The following is a 23,547-nucleotide window of genomic DNA, read 5'->3' on the forward strand; positions in this document are numbered from 1 at the left end:
TGATCACGGGATGGCTCCATCAAAATGTGACATATCTCTAGAACATTTGACCTCGCGGGGTGGGATTTCCAAAATCAGGACAATGGGTCCTCTTGGGGTGTTGGTCACTTTAAGTTTCAGCGAATTTCTCCTTCCTTCTCCCACTTCTTTTAGTGCGAGAGTCTGTTCTCACGGGCTTCCTACCAGGCTGAGATGTGAGTCTGACAGAAATGTCTTTAATCTTCCAGGGATGTTAAGACGGCGCAGGAAGAAAAGCAATGAAGTCCTTCGATCCACAGGCTCAACCACTGTAGGTGTTGAAGCATGCATCTGCTTCCTTCAGAAAATGGAGAGAGTCATAATTCAGCTTTGTTTTTGCTCCTTATTTTCAAACAAACGTTTATCTTGAGTGCGTGTGCACGGGTTAGAGGGGCATCAAGAACGGACGAAGATTTGGTGCCCAGTTTAGAGGACCTTTCTACACAAAGAGCATGAGAGTCAATTAACAAAGAGTAGGAGAGGGCTAAGCTAAGACTCCTTAGTTTCTGGCAAGCCTGGAATTTTGCAGAATAAAAATTTGATGGGGAAAAGAATCCTTAATCACGTCATCTAGCTAATCTTATACATCAAGCTACTGATTGTACGTCCTTCAGTATTAAGGAAGAATTAGACAATTACATTTAGAATATTATAAATATATTTTAATTTATCTTGCTCCTTCCCTCTGCTTTTTGTCTCCCCCAGGAAATGATGCCAATAAATTTTGCAGGTAAGGCTTCTATCATTCTGTTTCACAGAGATGGCTTCCTTGGGAGTTAACAGGCCAATTTCAGAGTAAAATAATGTTGCTAATTTCGGTGACATCTTGTGAGGTCTCTTCCTCGAGCTTATAGCTCCTTGGGCTCACCATCAAGGGTTTAGCAGACAGTGTGTTTGAATGTATAACTAATACTCATAGTTAAAAATAAATGGGATAGCAATCGGAGACTTAGGAGAATTTTCCTTCACAAACAGGTGTATTATAGAACTCCTGCTTAAATTGATTTAGGGCACTGGGTGTTATACGCAACTAATGAATCATTGAACTTTACATCAAAAACCAGGGATGTACTGTATGGTGACTAACATAATATAATAAAAATATTATTATGGAAAAATAAAAAATTAAAAAAAAATTTTAAAAGGGAAAAAAAGTAAATTGATTTAGGGGCTAAATAAGCTGAATTGTAGGTGTGGTTAATCCTGGTGTATTCCTGGCTCTGGTGTATCACGTGATTCCATTCAGTCGTGCTGCTCTCTGCCTGTGAGTCAGAGAGAAGATCCTAAAGTCTTTGCCTGCCTTTTAGGTTTGTGGGTCACTAATCATCAGATCCATAAAGAACATTAGAGGTGATCTTTTCCAACCCTCTTATTTTATAGCCAAGAAAAGAAGATAGAGAGATGTCATATATCTTGCCCACGTCATAGAGCAAAGTACTGGGGACCCAGGAGGGGCTGGGATTAGAGCTCGGGGCGGGGGGAGGATTCTGTTTTCATTTTCCCCTGATCAGTTCTTCCAATCTCTAGGACTGAGCCCGTATTCTTAATACTATTAGAAGAGAAATAAACTTGGTTTTCAATAATGAGAATTCCATTCAGAAAAACAAATTTTCAGAGACTGTCCTCTATTTTTCAGACATCGACCTGAGTAAATATATCACTAGTGTTTCTGAACAAATGACAATAACTCAAGTCAGAGAATTTGTTCGGAAGAATGGTATCAACGAAGCCAAGATAGATGAGATCAAGAATGACAATCTCCAAGACACAGCGGAACAGAAAGTCCAGTTGCTCCGTAATTGGTACCAACTCCACGGGAGGAAAGATGCATATTGCAATTTAATTAGAGGCCTCAGAAAAGCCAATTTCTGTGCACTAGCAGAGAGAATTGAAGAAATGATCCAGAGAGACATTACTAGCTAACTTGAAAATGGAAACTTCAAACATGAAAATAGAAGACAAAGCTTGGCCAAAAGTGGAAAACAACTCACTCCGTCCTGAGTATATACGAGTCAATAGAAAGAAAAAGTAGTGTTTGAGTAAGTTCCGACCAGCTGTGGACCATAAACGTTGCTTGGCTTTTTACAGGGTGTGCATTTCACCTGTTAGATGTGTAGAGCTAGTATGTTTACAGGTCCTGAAGGTCTCAGGAGTCTGACCTCAAGATTGCCGGGAAGACAGACAGGGTTAATAGTAAAAGCAATGTCGCAGTATGTGTGCAAGTTGCGTGCAAAGGACAAAAGACAAGGAGCACGCTCTAGTGTCTAACGAGAGGGTGTGGGTAGGAGCGGAATCGGCGTTCGGGAATGCAAATGTCTCCCCGCAGGTCGACTCCATTCCATGAGTCAACAGAAGCTGAGACTTTTTGTTGCAATGTCACAATCACTGGCAAGGCTACTTGGTTTCTGCATGACCTCTCCAGCTCCACGATGACTCCAGAGACTGCACCATGTCTGTGAATTTCGCAACTCCCAGAGGACAGGATCCGAGGCAAGCTCGCGTGTACATCTGAGTGCAGAATTTGATAAGGGTCTATCTCAAAGATCTTTGCACAGATCATGGGCATTTCCGTGTGAAATATTTCAATTTTGAATTCACGCAGGAAAGGCAGACTGACTTACAAAGCTTGGATATTTTCTACTCGGATGCCATTTTACTGGATCGAGATAATCCACTTATTTCTCAGGAAAGTCGTACTGGGGCTTTGTTGCCTCTCCGTTCTCTCTCTGGTATGTATCTTGATTGTACATCTTCACACCCAGAACTGCTGCCTAGCAAACACATAATGATCCCCTAAAAGCCAGGGCTGCCTGTCGAAACTTCTAGCCTGTTTTGGAGAGACTACTGCTCTTTCAGAAGGTGGCTCTGCAGCATATCGGGAACCCAGCAACCCACAGAAGTTGACAGTGTAGATTCTTATTTTGTCCTGTTCTTCCCAAAATGCTCAGTCACCTCCCATGTGACCTCTGTCACTACAAGGGCAGCGCATACACAGCAAGGGTGAAGTCATCTCCAGGCTTTAGGGACGCCCTTGTTACTCCCTGTCGCTTCTGACACAAACAAGCCCCTCTCCCCTCTGCTCCTTCCTCCCCTTTTCCATTTAAACACGTCTAGAAGTTTGTGTTAAATAGGAATCTTAATAAATACTATTTTTATTTATATGGATATAAATGGAAGACAGGTAAAACAAAAAAGGCAGATATTTAGAACCACCTAATGGGCCTCCATCAATGGCAGATATTTTTTCCTTATATTTGGAAATATAAAATATTTCATTAAAATCACATTTTGGGAGTTTCTGGTTATCTCTTTTCTGGTGGGGCCTTGCTTTTTGTTTTTGTTTCCCTGTCCTCTAACTGTTGCTAAATGTAACCTGGTTATGAATCGCTGATTCTCTCTTGGGTCTCTCAGAAAGTACTTCCTTTCTAAAGCCCTCTTAGTACTTACTTAATTCCCTCCGTAGGCTGTTACTGCCAAGAACACCTCTCCCAAATAGCACATAATTATTTGTTATGGGAGGGTATGTTACAACAGGATTATATGTCAGGCACTGAATGTGGGTAAGAAAGTAAATATTTCAAAGGGTAGGTTTTATTGGTAAGAAAGGTAAATGGGGATTTTGAAAAATGCTCTTTCCTGCATACTTTCCATTCTGGCTACTTTGTGACCACTGGACTACCCCCCCCCTTTTAAATTTGATTTTTTTTTAAAGATTTTATTTATTTATTTGACAGAGAGAGAGACAGCCAGCTAGAGAGGGAACACAAGCAGGGGAGTGGGAGAGGAAGAAGCAGGCTCATAGCGGAGGAGCCTGATGTGGGGCTTGATCCCATAACGCCGGGATCACGCCCTGAGCCAAAGGCAGACGCTTAACCGCTGTGCCACCCAGGCGCCCCTTAAATTTGATTTTTTAAAAATACTTTATGTATTTGAGAGAGGAAGAGCAGGAACAAGGGCAGAGGCAGAGGGACAGGGACAAGCAGATACCCTGCTGAGTGGGCAGCCTTTCCTGGGGCTCGATCCCAGGACCCTGAGATCATGACCTGAGCCAAAGTCAGACACTTAACTGACTGAGCCACCCAGGTGCCCCAAATTTAATTTTAATAATATATTCTGTTTAACCCATTATTCCCAAAGTATTCTCATTTGAAGATGTAATTAATATAAAAACTACTAATGAGATAGTTTACATTCATTTTTTTCATACGAAAGTCTTCCAAATCTGGTCTGTACTTTATTTATACTTAAAGGCACATCTCGGTTTGGACTAGCCAACGTTTCAAGGGTTCAGTAGCCACGTATGGGTATGGCTAGTGCTGCTGTTTCACGTGGCTCAGGTCATGTCTCTGTGAGGGCAGGTCGAAAAGCCCTGGACCCCCTGGCTGGTTTAGCCCTGCTACTTCCCGGTCTGTTCATCAAGGTCTCTTCATTTTGATTGGTTGGAACGTTGACATCTTCCATCCCTATGTCAGTTTTAAGAATTACGCTGTTTACAGTGCCCGGGAGTTGGTCTTTGCCCAGCTCTTGGAGACTTCGCCCCGCACGTGCACACGGTGATTGGCTCAAGACGCCAGAGAACCGCTGTTCTGATCTCTGGAGCTCCTGTTTCTGGGGAGCTCCCTTCTTTCCAGAACTCTGTACTGTAAAACCTGGAGTCTCAGCCTTCCGAGTTCCAGTCTCTGCTCCTCAACTCACAGCGATGACCATGCTCTGCTTAGGGTGTCCCCGTGGGCTGGAAAGTGCCCCTGGGCAGAGAGTCTCAGTGCTCATAGGACACACCTCATTGGCTTCTCTCCCCTGAGAGATCACAGTGTGGGCCACCTGTTGTCCAGTTTTCTAGTTGTAGACAGCGGAAAAGCAAGTCTGGTCCTCATTATCCTTCATGTCCAGAAGCAGAAGCCTCACTTTGCAAGGTGAAGCCCAGGTAGAGAAGATCTCGTGCCCACTCAGTGAGTCCCAGCCAAGAACGCTGGGTTCCTTGGGGAGAGAGGGGGAAGCTGGAAAGGTCTTTGGTGTTGGTGTGAGGGCTCTTTCCCCCAGGATTTCACCCGACCATGACTGCTCACACATCCGTAATCACCTGAGCCATGTTTCCTCATTCTGGTGAACCCAGCCTGGTCCTCTCTGTGGTGGGCGTCCTGGGCAGGAGTGTCAGTCACGTGCTGCGGAGAACAGGCTTTGGAGAAGGAGAGATCAGACCGTGGGGAGAGCCTTGCTCACTCCGTGATGATCTGGGGCACACATGCGGTTTTCCCACGTCTGCTTGCATCAGATGGTTTTTCGCTGTGGAAACATCATGTTTCTGCACAACCATCTGGATAAGGCATATGGTCAATGCCATCTGGAGAATTTTCCGCCCTCGCTCCCAAGTGGTGATTTATCTGGTGATAGAATTTTATCCTAGGGCACCTGCAGTTTTCCCTCTGCACTTTGAAAATACTAATCTACTGTCTTCTTACATCTATGGCTGCTGAAGAGATGTCCTCTGTGGGTCTAACTATCACTCCTCCATAGGCAATCTTTATTTTTTAACTCTGAGAACTTTCAAAGCTTCCCCTGCCCTTGTCCTTGGCTTTCTGCAGTCTCACTTCTATGAGTTTCAGTGTGGACTTATCTTCACGTGAGGAAATTTTCCATCAGAAAGAGAAGTCTGAAATGTTTCGTCATTTCTAGAAAATTCCCAGCTCTTTTCTCCTTCAGAAGGATTTCTTCTGAAACTCTTCACATCCTCTGGTGAAGTTTCTTGAGTTACTCTTCATGTCTCTTCATTTTTATTTTGATCTTTTAATATAATTGTCTCTCTAGGTTGTATTTTGGGGAATTCCTCACTGCTCTTTCCCAGTTAACTTTTTTTCATAGTAAGACTAGAGTGTTCTGCCCACTGAAGTGTGTTTTTTGTTGTCTCTGCTTTTTATCCTGAATATTTCCGGTCGTTTCACATTTCCCGTTGTTCTATTTCTGCTTTTCTTCATGGACAGTTTATTATAGTTTAACAGATCTTATCGTACTATTTACGTCCTTGGGGATCTTACACATCATCATTTCAAAGTCCTTTTTACATGTGCTTTGTTATCTCCACTTTAACTGTGCTGATATCATCCGTGCTGCTTTTGCAGGTTGGCTTTTCCCGTGTCATTTTCTTCCTGCATTTTTGAACTTGTAGGTTCACGCTGAATGACAGATTTCCCCCCTATTTGTCTGCATTCACCTTTACCTCTCCTTGTCTAGTAGTTTATGGCTTCTTTAACCAGGCCTATCAGCATCCCCAGGGCTGGGCCAGGATTTCTAGAGCTGTTTGGGGAACCACACCCTTTGGTGACACTGGGGCTGTTGAAGATTCAGTCAGGAACCTGCGGGTGGCTTGGCTCAGCCAGTTGTCATGAGGTTTTCAGATGTGCCCAGGTCACCATCTTGCAGGGAAGGCTTGATCTCACGCTTTAGCTTGACTTTGCCTTTTTATTTTCCTTCTTAAATGGTTTCTGTATTGTTGCTGTTTGTTCAGATGGGGAAGGAGTGGCCCCCAAGAAATGAGCTTCCATTTCTATAGTAATTATAAGGCCTCGTGTTTGTCACTAGAAGATCAGAAACAATGTCCTGTTTTGTTTTAATTTGTGAGTTACATTTGTAACTCGGGTCAATTTCAGTTCTATAGGACCCTTTGGCAGGAATCAGGAGAACAGAAAGAGGTTGTGGGGTTTTGGGGTGGACCGGAGTGTTACTATAGTGATGAATCTAGAGTCATACAGATCTAGAATTAAATAGTGAGTTCCTCTGTAATGGTAGAAACAAATACTTTAATCTCTTTGAGCCTTACTTTCCCCACCTATAAAATGGGGGGAAAGTTTCAACATTTTTGAGTTTTATGAGGACTAAATAAAGTGTGTATGAAGTATGTACCACAGCGCCTGGCTCTGTACCTTGAAAGATGGTAATAAAAAACCCACTTCAGATGCTTAAATAAGCAAAATATGAATTGATTGGCACATGTTTCTGGAGGCTTGAAGATATTACTGGGTATTACCACGGGGGGAGGAATTACTTTGCTCAGATACTGCTGGCTTGGCATTTTTTAAGTAGAAGAAATCAGTTTATTATGAAAGCAAGTGCATGTAAGGGCCTCCCGGAAGTTTTGCTGCCAGCTTTAAAGTCCTATGTTTCATTTCTAGTCACCAAGCTAAGCTTCAGGCGGAGACATGTACCGTCAGTAAAGGCCAATTCGTATCTTCCCTCCTTCCACTGGAGTGTTTGAAGGGAGGGGTTGGCTTCCTGGCACGGCAGTGAGCACTTCTAGTTATGTTATTAATGAGAGGAGACAAATCTAGTGTAATATCAGCCCCCTTGGGACCCAGGTGCCTCCAGTCATCCACTGTCGGCTCCCACTAGGCCACAATCCCAGACGCATGGAGCAGGGCCCTGCAGGAGCTCCCAGACCAGACTGGGGACGTAGACACTCCCCTCCTCCTGCTCACCCTCACCTCCCCTGCTCTGCACCCCGAAGTCTTCTTGTATGCCCTCCCCTCTCTCCCATGCCTCTTTGCACCCTGATTCTCCTCTTTTCCTCCTCCCCATGCTCTTGTCATGTTCCTTCCCTTCTGTCTTCTACATTCTCCGTGAGGGGAGCTGGCAGGTCTCCCTACTGTCCACCCCCGGTCTGTTACCAGGCCCTATTGGCCTGATGTGTAAGTAGTTCTGGAACCCAGCACTTCCATGGAGCATTGGCTGCCCTGCCCTCTCCCTGGCCACCCTCTTTCCTTGGATTATTGCAACACCGTCTTGACGTGTCTGACTTTTACTCTTCGCGCTTCTAACCCATCCTCCAAAGAGCAGCCACCACAATCCAATTGTATGGCTTCCCTGCTTAAAATCCTCCATGACTCCCGTTGCTTCCCGAATAGTCTATACTTGGGTTGCGAGTCCTATGAGATGTGGGCATGTGTGCCTTTCTAACACCCTTTTTTTTTTTTTAAGATTTTTTATTTATTTGACAGAGAGATCTAGCACCCTTTCTTAACACCTTCCCATCCAGTCCAAAGCCCCGGCCATGTCAAACCATTTATTGTCCCTCAGAGCTGCTGTTCATCTTCGCCTCTGGGTGTTTGCTTTCTGCTTCTTCCCCATTTTGTCCCCCTGCTTCCAATTTACCCCTCAGGTCTCAGCTTTAAATGCCACCTGCTACGGAATTGGAATTCCACCGTGAGGCGGTCTAACCCAGGCACCTCGGAGGTATTCACGTGTCCTGCCCCCCAGATAGCTGTTTGTCCCTCCCTCTCTAGCCCAGGGCCCCCTGGGGACAGAAATCACACAGAGCAGGTATTCATTCAATCAATATTTTGTGACTGAATCAGTGAATGAAGGAATAAATGTATATCTAGTCATTTGTGTCGTTTTGTGACTGCCTTTCCGTAGAAAAATTATGAGTAACTGATCACTCACTCTACAGGGAGGCTGACCTTTTTTCTTAAAAAACACACTTCACTCAGTCAAAATGTTCTGCACTCTGCCCCTGCCCCAAGAAACATCTTGCCAAATTCCACCCCTCCTCAAAGGTCCAGCGAAAGCCCTAGCTCCCTGAAGGGGCAGTCACCATCTCCCCCAAAGCCTCGCGTCTCCTGAAGTCATAGTGACTGCCTTCAGGAGCCCCCCTGTCACCCCAGCAGGAGGCCTGAAATTGTTGACTTGCTGCGAATACGTATGTATCCGTCAGGTCCTTCGGGGCAGAAAAGGACTTAAGAGAGCAGGCTCTGAGGACAGCCCATTTGGATCCCTGCCGTTCCTGCATCTGGGACCCGGCCCCTTGGACGAGTCAGTTAACGTCCCTCGGCCTCAGCGTCCTCACCTCTAGAAGAACAGTAGCCATCGCGTGGTGCTGCCCGGAGCGGGAGTGAGCTACCACACCGGGAGCGCATAGAACGGTGTCCAGCACATTCTGTAAGCGCTGAACAGAGCTCTCCTACACGGACCTCAAGCGCCACGGTCCCACAGGCCGCACCCAATGCTGGTGCGGGAGGAAGGTCGCCACGGGTCCCTCGAAACGGGTGCTCCAGGAGACCACACACAAAGCCACGCCTCGGCTGTCACGCGAAGCAAGGACTTGGCTGCCAGCCCCGGGGCTGTTGGGGCTTGAACTAGCTAGAGCTAGAAAACAGGTCTGCAGGAGAAGGCAGCCAAGTGGCCACCAGGAGGCAGTCAAAGACTACGACAGGGACACGGGCACAGGTGAAAGGATGCGCCTACCTTCCTGTCCCCGCTCACTGCTGCAGCAGCAAGGGTGACGGGACAGCAGAGCCCTCGTTGCGGGAGACCTGTCCCTGCCACCCGGGCGGACGACGCTCGACCACGAGCAGCAGCCGAGGATTTGCTGTCCTCTGTGGCGCCCTCCCAGGCCCTCCCCCACCGCGCTCTATAGCTCCCCCTCTGGAGAGCAGGAACTTTTTAAAAAAGTTTTATTTATTTAAATAATGTCTGCACCCAACGTGGGGCTCGAACTCACGAGCCCGAGATCAAGAGTTGCCTGCTCTTCCATCTGAGCTAGCCAGGCGCCCCTAGATGGCAGGAACTTCACATCTGTCTCCGAAACCTGGCACCCGGGTCCTCCTCAGCCTGCTCCCAGCCCAGCCCGTCATATCTGAAAAGTCTCCCTAGCAAAGCTAAGGAACTCACAGGTCCAGCGCCCGATCTAATGCCTGCCCCGCCCCTGCACCTCTGCTTGGACTGCTTCGAACGTGGAATTCTCTCCTCCATCTTCGAAGGTCAGACGCCACCCTCTTTTGAGGCTTTGATGAAGACCACGTGCTTCCCCGGGGTCTTGGGCTGAAGACGCCTTTCTGACTCTGACGGTGTCAGAGCTCGGGCCCCATCTGCTTATCAGGGCTGGTACTCTTCCCCCCACTTCTGTAGAGCGGATTAGAGACGATTGTGCAAAGCACCTGGTACAGTGCCGGGCTCACTTCAACATGGCACCTGTTCTTACAATTATCACTCTCACTGAAATTGATACACAGCTCATCAGCATACAAGCAGGAAGGTAGGAGTGAGGTCTGACCAATCTCCCACATGTAAGGATTTATAAAAAATTTGCTGCACACGTGATCACACAAATTAGAGAGCCAGCCAACCCCTAATTCATCGCGGAAGCAACGGAAGGGGCAAATGACTCCTTGTGGGGTTTGTTGGTTTGTTTGTTTTTTGTAATTATGATTGTGAAGTACAAGCCAGCAAATGCAGTCATTATTTTTCCCTAATCTTGAAGCCAGTATAGTCTCTTAGAAAATTCAAGTAATACAGGTAAGTGTGAGGAAGAAAGTGCAAGTTAACCCAGTCTCACCAACCAGAGGTAACGGCTCTCATGAATCTATGGATATCTACTCAGACATCGAGTTAAATAAACGTGATCTACTACATATGCTTCTAACCTGATTGTTACTCAAGATGGGTTATGGATGCTGTTGCATATTAATAAATATAAAAATATCTTTTTAGTATTTAAAAAACGTAACATCCATTTAGCGGGCATAGTATTCTACCACTTTGAGGTATCATGCTTTATTGAAACACAAATGTTATCATTCATTTTGTTAAAATGTGAGTGTGGTATAAGAAAGTGAAGACATTTAGCCCCTACGGGCATTAGCGCTTTAGCTCCTACCTGACTTACTTAACCTTGAACTAAAAACTTGGTTGGAGGGGGAGGGGTGTCGCCTGGGTGGCTCAGTTGATTAAGCATCTAACTCTTGATTTTGGCTCAGGTCATGATCTCAGTGTCGTGGGATCAAGCCCCAAGTCAGGCTCTGTGCTCACCGAGGAGTCTGCTTGAGATTCTCTCTCTTTCCCTCTGCCTCTGCCCCTCCCCCCACTTGCGAGTATGCTCTCTCTCTCTCTCTCTCTCTCTCTTGATCTCTCAAATGAATAAATAAATCTTAAAAAAAAAAAAGACTTGGTGGGGAAGTGTAAGGAGACAGTGCCCCAGAAGTTGGGCACTGCCAAAGTGGTACCCCGAGGGTGAACAGAATGTCTCCAGGTGGCTGAGGAATGGGAGATCCAGGACAAGGACTGGAGGAGAACAGGGGGTTCTGGAAATGGTTTCTCTAGGTAGACATATCTGGGTCAGCCCTGCCAAGGTTTGGGTATCTCCAACGCTCCACTCCCAATGTAAGCCTCAGCCAAGTTCAAAGATGCAGGGTCTGGAGCTACCCCTAGCTGAACAAGATTATTTCCATACCACTCGATGCTGGCCAGCCAACTAATGAGGAAGTTACAGAATGAAAAATAAAGAAAAAGTGGTTATAGAGGGAGGAAAAAACTTAACCGAGTGATTACTATGCACTATGCTATGTGCTTATGTGAAAAAAAGCATTGACAAAATTCCACATCTATTCATGATGGAATTTCTGCAAAACTGGAAATAGAAGGGAATTTCCTCAACCTGGTGAGGGATATCAAGGAAAAACTCAGCACTAACATCGTAGGTCGTGGGGCAGGATTACATGTACATCATCTTGCTACTCCTTCCAGTGGTTCTGGGTTGATGTTCTTTTCCAGTACCAGTAAGTTTTTACTGGTCAGAAATGAGGGGAGGGGATCAGGGAATGAACAGATAAGTACAGTCTCTCCCCCCTTTCTCCCCTCCCCATAAATTCAAGACTTCACACCACAAGCCTTTGGTTTCTATTAAACAATCTTTCAGGGGCACCTGGGTGGCTCAGTCGGTGAAGCGTCTGCCTTTGGCTCAGGTCATAGACCTCAGGGTCCTGGGATCGAGCCCTGCATCGGGCTCCCTGCTCAGCGGGGAGCCTGCTTCTCCCTCTCCTCCTCCCCCTCCTTCTGTGCATGCACGCTCTCTCTCTCTAATAAATAAAATCTTTTAAAAATTCAGTAAAAGATAAATAAATAAGCAATCTTGTGGCCACTTTGACACAAGTTTCTTGCACCTGTACCAAAGTTCCTGAGTGACTTGGATATGCATTCATCTTCCCTTTCTTGGTCTCCTGACCGTACTTTCTATGTGGAAGGCCGCCCTCATTGCTTCTGCTTCTCTCTACCCGAAGATGAGAGACTAAAGCAGGTTTGGTCCATCCAAATACAAGTGTATTGGTACGAATCACAGCAAGGATTGGTCTTGACACAGGAGACTGGGAACAAGGGATGGAGTGCTCTTAGCTTCTTCAGGATTTAAAGGTTCATGTGTGTGGGGCTTTTTTTTTAGGGGGAGAGGGGGAAAAGAAAAAGGGATAGGGCAGGAATCAAATTTTTAGGACTGAAGATCTGGCCCCAAATAGGAAATAGGGGAAGGGGAACCCAAGAGAAAGGGTGGTTCAAGGCCCCCACACTTCAAGAGGGGCGACAAGGCTCTGTCCCAGGTTCTTTTCCTGCAGCAGGACCTTTTGTCAAAGATGCTTTGGCTATTTTTCTCACTACAAAAAGAAGTTTGTAAATAATAAAACCCCAAAAGAACACAGAGAAGACCAACGTGTCATATTTACAGAAACCAGGCCACCTACCGGCCACCCAGCCAGCCGCTCTGAGGTCCCGCAAAGCCCAGACAGATACAATAACTAGAGGGGGCAGTGACTACGGGGACAAGAATACACGATCAGACACACGTCACCCAGAGAGCTCTGCTACATTTGCCCCGTTTCAACACAGTGAGGCAGGTTTGCGGGGATCTCACAGTGTGGGAAAGAAACTTTCTTTTCTCCTTCAGCTCCCAGGACATGCATCCCTTCCACAGCAGAGCAGAACACCACCTCTGGGCAGCACAAAGAAGCCGCAGTTTATGGTCTCTCTGGAAGCCAACAAGAAAAGCCCAGAATCTGTAAAGGTTAAAAAAGTTAGACTTTGCCTCATACACCCACCCCTGCACAGCTCAAAATGGATACAGAGATACTGTTCTTAAACCTATCGTTGCCAACTCATTTTTTAAACACACACACACACACACACACACACGCCTGGTTGTGCATGGTAGGCGTAGCCCAATCCCGCGAAGGATGGATCTGGTATGGGAAGCGAGTCCCGTGCCCTGGGAGAAGCCTCTATTACCCTTATAGAGAACCCTCAGCTAAGCTTGGCTTCTCCTTTGAACTTTCACCCTGTGCAGACAGACTCTGCTTGCCCTCCTGCACCACCTGTTCTGTCCAGACCAATTTCCAGTCTCCCAGAAGCAGGAGATCAAGTCAGGGGGCAACTGAGTTCAAACCTAGTTTCCCCCGGAACCCTGCAGGTGGAGGGGTTTCAAGAGGGCGCTGTGGCCGGAGAGCCGCTCTCATTGGCAAAAACGAGACGGTTCCATACGCACTGCCCTCCAAAGAGTTGTTCCCAGTGATCAAACCAGACGTATTCCTGCTGTGTAGACCTGAGCTCGCCCGTGCACCTGAGAACACAGTGCGGGAAGGACGGCCTTAGGACTCGAATACACAAAAGTACGAAACCAGAATCTGATATTAAGGGGAAAACGTGAACATGCCCAAATACATCACGTACACCCAGTGCAGCTGGCGTCCTGGAGGAAGGGGGCCCACGGTGGGTCAGCCAAAGGAGCAAGAAAGTTCTATAGGCCCAGAATGGGGTGGGAGACCGCCGAGGGGCAGCAGGCCTGCAGCTGTTCTTCCAACAAGGCCTCTACCTGCTGTCACAACCCACGGCTGGGGACAGTTCTCGGCACCCTATCCCCACGGTGGGTTATGACAAGAAGTGGAAAAACCCTGCCTCGCCCCGGGGAGATTCCCTTCCACAGAGTGTAGAGGCTCGTGGGCTGGACTGGTCAATCCAGTCTCCCTCTTCGTCTTTACACTCTGGCCTGGGGGAAATGATTATTACACCCCCTTCTTGAAAGGAAAACAACTTCCCTATCCAGGCCACTTGCAAAAGCTGGAGATCTGGGGGCGGGAGACTCTGAGAAAGCCCAGCGGGAAGGGATTTTCCCCGTCAAGCCCAGTTGCAGTTCATTTGCACCACCTCCCACCTGCGAGCTGGGGGCCTGCCCGGCTTCCGTGGACACGAGGCCACCGTATGGCGTGGTGGCCTAGACCTCCACGGTTGGAGCCCTTGACCCCCTTCAACCTGAGCTTCTGCACATCCTTCCCTTTGGGGGCCCCTCACTCCCGATACAGAACACCCCACCAGGGCCCGAGCCCCCCCCACTGATGCAGGGCCCTTAACGTACTCGCGAAGGTGAGCTCCAGCAGCTCACCGTCGTGCCGGCTCGGGCAGCCCTCCGCCTGCAGCTTGCTCGGGGCACAGGGACATCCAGCGAGGAGGGGGCGAGGCTCTAGCGTGACCCCCACACAGGCAGGCGGCCGTGGACCAGAAGCCGAACCCCAGGTGCACTGTGCGGCAGCGTGGGCTCCCCTGTGCCCTAGTGGGTTCCCGAGCCTCCTCCAGCAGCCTGGGGCAGCCACCTGTCAAACCGTGCTTTCACGCAGAGGCCCTGGTAGTCGACTGAGCCCTGGGCACCCCCCCCCAATGGTTCTGTTGTCCCCCACTTTATATTTTTATTTATTTATTTTTTAAGATTTTTATTTATTTATTTGACAGAGATAGAGACAGCCAGCGAGAGAGGGAACACAAGCAGGGGGAGTGGGAGAGGAAGAAGCAGGCTCATAGCAGAGGAGCCTGATGTGGGGCTCGATCCCATAACGCTGGGATCATGCCCTGAGCCGAAGGCAGACGCCTAACCGCTGTGCCACCCAGGCGCCCCTGTCCCCCACTTTATAGATGAAGGAAGCGAGGGTTTAAAAGCTCCATGAACTCATCCAAAGTTACACAATCAGTAAGACTCAGAATATTCTCAAGAAACCAGCAGGGTATTGTCAAGCAAAATTGCCATCTTTCACCATCTTGCCAGGACTGGAAAAGTGCGTAGGACCTCTCCCCACCTTGAAGATGGGGTTTAGGGCAATAGGGTTTAGGCAGCAACTTTGAGATCTCTGGCATCAAGCAATCTCACAAAGCCACCGCCTGGAAGACAGGATCTGAGGGGTGGGGGTGAGGTCGTGGGGGTGGGATGAGCGTCGCTCACAGGCTCAGGGAGTGAGTCCGTCAATGCTTCTTGCACTCCTGTGTGCCTGTGAGGCTCTGGCTCACAAACGCTGATACTTCCCAGGGTCTCCCATCTAGAGGCAGACATGCCTGAGACGGTGACACAGTCAGATGGTTGGTCACAACTGTGACAGAGGCCGTTGGAAGAAAAGGAAGAAGGGCAGCAGGACAAGAGGGTGTGACCTCGTGTGTGAGGTCAGGAAAATGACACCTGACCTGAAATCTGGAGGAAGGACAAGGGTGTGAAAGGCTCCCGTGGCAGCAATGAGCAAGGGCAGTGGGGACACAGAGGGGAGAGCAGTGCAGCTGCGCCTGGGGGGGTCCGGGGGGCTGGCATCCTGGTCCCCACGGCTCTACTACACAGCCACTCGCAAGGTCGGCGTTTGAGACAAGACAAGCACGTGTGAAGATTCCAGAACGAGGACTGAGAATTTGCACAGCTGCCTGGGGTGGCGTAAGCAGATTCTGTGCCATCTTGGAGGTGAATTGTCAGGCCACACTGGCTGTTTTGGGGGCTGTCTGGATAGTTCTGTGGTCCACATGAGGCACCTGCCCACGGACAGCTCCCTATGGTGACTTCCTCGGAGATTTGCAGAGGTCCGTGTGCTGGAGTGGAGGGGGCAGAGGGGCTCCTCATCTCTGGGGGCTCCTGCAAGTGGCTGTTGAGGGTCCTATTCCTTAACACTCTGATGACACCTTGGTTTTGTCAAAAAGATTTTGTAACTATGGGAAAACAAACAAACAAAACCCAAAACAAACCCCACTTTTGAATAAAATTTTTAAAATGAAGACTAAGCTTCTAGAGATACAAGGTATGTTGGTTCCACAAAGAGTTTCACTAGGGTCCCTTGGATCTACTGGTTGTTATGTGGCACTAAAGACCTGAGGTGTCCTGCCCTATATGAGTCAATTAACTTCAGCTAGGAGAAGAAAAGTTCTCGGTTACAAAACCAAAGCACAAAACACCAGTCAGCTGGTCCTCCAAAGGAGTGAAGCTGACTTAACACAAACCCATCCATGAAAAGTGCCGCAAAGCTAGCAAGAGGAAATGATCCCCTGTTCAATCAAAAAAAATTGATTTTCCCCCTCGTTCGCTTTGCTCCCAGGCGGCCACCAGATGGCACTGTTTCCCCAGTCCTAACTGGGCTTCTGCGGGTTGAAAAGATTCCTTATCCCTCTGGAGATATATCCCAGTCATTTCATAGTTTGATCCCCCTTTTTGTTTTCCAGCGCAGGGCAAGCCAAGGATGAGATCCAAAATCAGGCAAATCCGGATTCAAATTTTAGCCTTGCCACAAATTAACTGTATTGCCTTGGATTTAACATCTCTTGAGTTTCCATTTCTTTCTCCGCAAAATGAAGACACATCTCACCTGCCCTTCTGATAATTGTGAAGAACAAGAAGGAAATACATCTTAACCATAAAGATGCATACGTGTGGCCCGAGGAATATTTTTAAATACATATTGGCAGGTTCCGCTCCTAGAGATGTTTCAGTAAGTCCAGTGTTGTGCCTGGGAATCCCCACATTACCGACTACCGTTGATAACGGCGATGCTGAAGGACCACCGTGTGAGGAACTGCCCTTTGCAAACACACACCAGGGGGAGGAGAGAGGCCAAGGCACAGAAGTTATTCTTAGCTTCCCTTGTAATGGCATTATGATTTTCTATTGTAAATAAAGGCTCTACAAAATCTCCAGTGCTCACGGATTAACTAATGAGCGCAGAAATCTGTATTTTGTTCCGTCTCTTAGGTTCATAGCCAGTATTTGAAATATTTCTCTGGTGGAACATAGACCTGGAACAGCCCGAAGAGCATCTCTAGAAGTTTTTACCCCACTTGTTGATACATTTAGGTCATAGGACTTGGCAGCTTTGCCTTTGGACCCCCACAGGTTCATTTTGGCTTGCAAATAAATGACCCGGTGCCTACTGGTAATAGCGGATCATGGCTTCATTGACCCTGCAGAAGCAGGCAAGAAGTTTAGCAGTGAAGTTGCACGAACCCCCTGGGATTTTCTGTCACTATGGCGATGGAAGACCGCCAGGACTTTCGACCAGTACTGGCAAGGTTTTCACAATTTCTAAGCAAAGACCCAGGGTCCCCCGTCCTCGGAAGCTGCTCCCCTACTGTGCTATTGCCCCACAGAGAAGGTCTGATTCACAGTGTGAAGATAGCTGGTGAGTGATGCAGTCTGGCCCTCGGCCGCGGCCAGGCAGGAATAGATCGGACTCCTTAACCACAGCACGTGGAGGGGACTCTTTCTACACTCATCTTAGGTAAGAGCGGACAGAGCTGTTAGCGAAGGACTGTGTTCAAACTTCGCACTGATGGCAGAAAAGGTGTTCAAACACAACTAGAGGATTTTGTCTCAGCAAATATTTACTGAACAACTACGAGTTTTGAGCCGGGCACCATTCCAGGCTTTTCACTAAAAGGTTAATGCAATACCCCAGTGTCTGCCATGGGAGAGCTGAGATTCCAGCACCAGGAAGCAATCTGTGGGCGTGACTGCACTTTGGAGGGCCCGTGAAGACCATCTGTTGGGTTGGCGGAACCTGGAATCCATGCAGGAAGGGCACTCAGCACGGCACCGTCTACACCCATCCTGCTAAGTCTGCGTTGTGCAGGTTGTGCTCTGCTCTGGGGCGTTTTCTCCAATCCTCCAGCTCTTGACTTTTCCTATGCATCATACCTTACTCATTTTTCCACTGAGAAAGGATTTTCTTAACAACTTGGAATTTGGAAAGTCCCTTCCTTGCCCCCGCCACCTTGTTGTTTTTAACTGAGGTGAAATTCACATAGCATAAAATGACCCATTTTGAAATATACAATTCAGTGGCAAGCGGCATGCTCCGTGTTGTGCAACCAACCGCCTCCTTCTAGTTCCAAAACATCTCGCTACTCCCAAGAAAACCTGCACCCATTCAGAAGCCGCTGCTCACTCTCCCTTCCTCGAGGCTCTGGAAGCCACCAGTCTGTTTTCTGTCTCTGAGGGCTTAAAACTATTCTATGTCATTCATATAATATATGGTTTTATGCGCCTGGCTTCGCTCACGGAAGTGCTCCGCTCAGCACTATAACGTTCCAGTGAAGGTGCAGGTTTGAATCCCTGCACAGCCGGAAGAGCAGATGGAGTTGCTGGTAGTTACTGTCGGAGAGTAACAATCTCAAAGGCTTTCTGGGGTCTGGGGGGGGGGGCTGTATAATTCCGTCAGACTTGTAGACCCTAGAGCTAGTTTGCTTTGGATAAAGATCCAGAATCCAGATGACAACAGTAATAGGTACCTTCTTGGCAATAAGAGGCAGTGTTTGAATAGGGAAGTTTACCGAGATGGTCTCTTGTAAGGAATGAGGACAGGGTGGAGGGTCTCAGAGGCGCAGGGTTTGAGGTGGTCTCATGCTTCCATTTACAGAGTATTATCAACTGGTCCATGCAAGTACCCTTTTTACTTTTATTTTCACTGCTGCATTTTATTCTCCAATTTTGAAGCAGGTGTTATTACCATCATTTTATTTTTTTTAAGATTTATTTATTATTTTAGAGAGAAAGAGAACACAAGTTGGGGGGAGAGGCAGAGGCAGAGAGAGAATCTCAAGCAGACTCCCTGAGCTTGATCCCGGGACCCTGAGGTCAGGACCTGAGCCAAAATCAAGAGTTGGTTGCTTAACTGGCTGAGCCACCCAGGCGCCCTATCCCCATTTTAAGAAGAAATGGAGGTTCCAAGAAGACAAAATTTGTGCACGTTCACACACCTTTCTGCCCACAATGCAGACTGAGTTTTTATACCCTAGAGAGATTCCTAAGTCATGAGCAATGTCATTTGTAGGAACGCTTAGTCACATCCTCACTGGAAGCCTAGGGAGCTTTCACTGAGAGCCGGCTTGGTTCTGGCATGAGATGAGACTTAGATGACGGCTCCTACCTGGAGAAGGCTCCCAAGCAGCACTTAGTGAAGACCAGACCAGGCTCAGTGCAGCCAGGAACCTCTCTGCCTCCTATCCCTTTTCACCGACCGTGTGTGCACACACACACGTGTGTGAGTTCTCTACTCTGTTCCAGATTGACGGAACGCAGTGGTTCCTAATGAGAGCTAAAGTGGCGTGCTTTGTGTCCACGTGATTCCTTCATGATTGCCCTTGACACCGTGATTGAGGTGGCAGCTAACTGGCTTTGGAAGCGCGCGTCCATACACACGCATATAGACCCTTCCTATTAGTTTGTTAATTCAAGAACTATGTGTTGAAAGTGTATCCAACGATCTCCCTGGCACTCAAATTCTAGGGATACAGTATGAGTAAGATAGACACTTGAGTTTATCTCAGAGTGGATATTTACAGCAGGAAACATCTATAGTAATTAATTAAGTAATACATTCTCTAATAAGGAACATCAAGAAAAAGTACACGTGCTATAAATTGGTATAACAGAGAAACTTAATCTAGAATGAGGTGGGGGTAGAAGATGAGGAAAAGGCTTTTCAAGAAAATGACATCAAACTCTGTCCTTCCATATCTAAATGTATCTCTATATAGATACGAATAGATATTCATGAAAACTTAAAGATGATTATCTCCAGGCAGTGGGCATTGGAATTATGTGGGATTATTCTTTTTCTTCCACAAAGGGTGTATATATTAAAGATTTTATTTATTTTTGTGAGAGAGAGAGAGGAGGAGTGGAGGGGGAGGGGCAGAGGGAGAAGCAGGCTCCCCACTGAGCAGGGAGCCCGATGCGGGGCTCGATCCCAGGCCCCTGAGATCACGATCTGAGCTGAAGGCAGTTGCTTAACCTACTGAGCCACCCAGGCATCCCACAAAAGTATATTTTAAAGGCAGTTCCCATGCAAATAAGGTACATACACATTTGTTGGAGTTATAGTCAAGAAGAACCACATCAGATCCATCGCTGGGTGAAGCCATCCTGATTTTGTATCTTTGATTTTGTAGCTTTGACTTAGTGAAGAGCTACTTGATGTTCACAGAGGATCTTAGGAAATCCCAAGGTTCATTTTTTCTGAGAAATGGATTGCAAAATATCCATTACCAACTCAAAAGTGGACCATGCCTGTTGGACACTAGCTGAAGCCATCACACGAGGCTAATTTTCCTGCACCACCAAGCAGCTAGCCTCTTCCAGGAAGCACGCACCCCGGCCCCAGCATCCCTACTGCGTGGCTGTACAAGGGAAGATACTGGCCAGCGTTTCCACTGCTTGGAAGCTTGCTGTCTAGCGGGCAAGACAAGCCAGGTGCCTCAACTCACACTGAGTGCATACAGTCGCATTCTCTGATTCCTGCAAATAGTCCACAATGTCAGGCAGAGCATTTCGACCTGGTCATTTAATTTAACCTTGGTGGCAGTGAGTGTGCATGGGTCACCTGGCAGGGTACATTTAAATGTTAGAGGACTGCTCTCATGCCCAGAGAATGCAACACAGAGGCTCGGTGCAAAAATCTGGACTCTCCAGTAATGAATTGAGGATTCTCTCCCTCTCCCTCTACCCCGCTCCTCCCCACATGCTTGCATTGCCTCTCTCTCTCAAATAGATAAATGAATCTTTTAAAATCCATGTTGAAAATGGGTTAAAATTACCTCCTTGAACAGTAAACATTGCTGTGCACCTTCCCAAGTGCCACGTCCTCCTCTGGGCACTTTACATACATCACTTCATTGCAACAAAAACCTGTAAACTAAGTATCCTACAAATAATGAAACTGAGGCTCAGAGAAACGAAATATTCCCCGCTGCCCCCAAAGCCCCCGTACAATTCACCCATTTAAAGTGTATAGTCCATTTTTTCCAATATATTCACAGAGTTGTGCAGCTCTTACCATATTCTAAATTCAGAATATTTTCATCACCTCCCCCTAAAACCCATACTCATTAACAGTGAGCCCCCAATTCCTCCCTCTCAGCCCAAGGGAACCACTAATCGATTTCCTGTCTGTATTCTGGACATTGTACATCAGCGCAATCAGGTAACATGGTGCCTCTCATGACTGGCTGTTTTCGCTGTGCTTATTATCTTTAAGATTCATCCGTGTTGTACTAGGTACCAGAACCTCATTCCTTTTTGTGGACGCATGGTAGGGCACGGTGTGGATACGTCACTTTACTTAGCGGTTGATGAACATTTGTTCACACTCCGTGGCAATTATGAATAACACTGCCTCAAACATGCATGGGCTCGTTTTCATTTCTCTCTTTCTCTCGGGTATTTACCTAGGAGTAAGCAGAATTGCTGGATTGTATGGTAACTGACTCTACGTTTCACATTTCAATAAACTGCCAAACTTGTCTACGTAGCACTTGAGAGCAAAGAATGCAGTCCCAATCTCCCCCCATTATTCCTAACACTTGTCACTGTCTGTCTTTTTGATTAGAGGCAGCCTAAGTGGATGTGAAGTGCAATCTCACTGCGGTTTTGATTTGCAATTCCCTAATGACTAAGAACGTTGAAAATGTTTTTATGAGTGTGCTGGCTGTTTGCACATCCCCTTTGGAGAGATGTCTATGCAAATCCACTACCATTTTTCATCTGCTTGTCTTTTTATTATTGAGTTATAAGAGCTTTTTACATATGTGGCTGTGAGTTACTTATCAGGTATATGATCTACAATATTTCTCCTATTCTTTGGGCTGTCTTTGTACTTTCTTAACATCATTTGCAGCATGAAAGTTTTTAATTTTAATGCAGTTCATTTTGTCTGTTTCCTTCTCTTGTCATTTGTGCTTTTGACATTTTATCTAAGAATCCATTGTTGAACCCAAGGTCACAAAGACTTGTTTCTATGTTTTCCTCTAAGGATCTCATAGTTTTGTTTTGTTTTTTTAAACATTTTATTTATTTGACAGAGAGAGACAGCCAGCGAGAGAGGGAACACAAGCAGGGGGAGTGGGAGAGGAAGAAGCAGGCTCCCAGTGGAGGAGCCTGATGCAGGGCTCGATCCCAGGACGCTGGGATCACGCCCTGAGCCGAAGGCAGAGGATTAACGACTGAGCCACCCAGGCGTCCCAGGATCTCATAGTTTTATATTTTGCACTTAGGTCTGTGTTCTATTTTGAGTTAATTTGGGGATATGGCATGACATAGGAGTCCAATTTGATATATTTGCACATGGAGATCCAGTGGTCTCAGTACCATTTAAACAACTCTTTCCCCTTTGAGTTGTCTTGGGTCCTTTTTTCAAAAGTCAACCAATGTCAATGCAAGGGTGTACATACGCATTTGTAATTCTATTCCGCCGTCTATATATCTACCCTTATGCCAGCACCACACAATCTTTATCCCAGTATGTTTTGAAATAGGAAAATATGCGTACTCTATGTTGTTCTTCTTTTTTAAAGATCGCTTTGGCTACTTGGGGTCTTTTGTATTTCCACATAAATGTTAGTATCAGCTTGTCAACTTCTGCAGGAAAAAAAAAAATAAGCCACGCAACTGCAAAGCAAATTTATACTTTATCTTCCTTTTCTTACTTGATGTTAGACTCAGAATATACAGGTCATTGGCAGACATATATATTATTCAAGCTGCTGTGTTATTGAATAATGTTCCCATAGTCAATTTTCACCCAATTATCATCAAAATGGAAAGCTAACGATAGCAGTCAAGGATGGAAAAAACAAGATATCTGTAATATTACGGATTTTCGAAGCTATTGGAACTCAATACCTTACTAAGTGCTATAATTCTGAGGCTTTTATACCATGTTGGTGACTGATCACTGCCTGGGAGTCAGGTTCCTGCTTCGAGTCTAACATTTGAAATAAGAAAGCCAGCTGTTTTATTTTTTTAATGTAAAAACTGTTTCTAACTGATGAGATGAAGATTCCAGTCTGCTTTCAGTGAGCACCTCTTCATAAATAATATATTCAGGCGAGAAGAGTACTCCTACCAATGAAAAATCAAGTACATAACTGAGGCCCTTTTTTTCCCTTTTAAACTATATTTTTTATATTTTTCAGCACTCAAATGTGTCCAGAGTCCTGTGATTTTGAATAATTACACAACAGGAAAGCTGAGAAGGAAGAATTGCATATGTGATATTGTTTCCTACTCACGGAGTGTCTTATTCCCTAACTCCGTTGGCGCAGTACCGACTGAATGCATACGATGAGGCGGACACTGCACCCATCTGCGGGAATGCAATGGGAGCAAAGCAGACACGGACTCCCCCATGATGCCAAAAGTCAGGTCCAAGCCTACCGATCTCGTGCTGTGACCTGGACTTCCTTCCAAATCTCGCTGCATCCCTAGCAGGAGGGCATCGGCCGGTACCTGGAACCTCGCTTATGAGCTGTGAGGATCCGATGATGTGAATAAAGCCCCTGGATCTCACCCATCCTTTCAGACCCCTTCATCTCCACCCATCTCCTGGGACCCGAGCTATCAGTACAGAACCCTAAACTCTGCATGTGCCCCCCATTCTGTTCCCAAGGCCAACCTGTAACTTGCCCGGAGTGTGCTCGCTCAGCCCTGACTGA

The 23,547-nt window shown here is 46.8% G+C and overlaps 1 protein-coding gene across 1 annotated transcript in view; it reads left to right on the plus strand.

The window, feature by feature from the left end:
- The window catches only part of FAS (Fas cell surface death receptor), a 32,698-nt gene extending 24,305 nt beyond the window's left edge, over positions 1 to 8,393 (plus strand). The window contains exons 7-9 of the mRNA XM_087863154.1: positions 228 to 289; positions 724 to 748; positions 1,655 to 8,393. Of these exons, the coding sequence (XP_087719280.1) occupies positions 228 to 289; positions 724 to 748; positions 1,655 to 1,941 (374 nt within the window). The 3' untranslated portion in view covers positions 1,942 to 8,393. The remainder of the gene's footprint in view (positions 1 to 227; positions 290 to 723; positions 749 to 1,654) is intronic.
- The last annotated feature ends 15,154 nt before the right edge of the window (positions 8,394 to 23,547 follow it).

Source organism: Ursus americanus, chromosome 6, assembly GCF_024610735.1.
Source record: "Ursus americanus isolate L20-20 chromosome 6, mUrsAme1.1.p, whole genome shotgun sequence".
NCBI classification, from domain to species: domain Eukaryota; kingdom Metazoa; phylum Chordata; class Mammalia; order Carnivora; family Ursidae; genus Ursus; species Ursus americanus.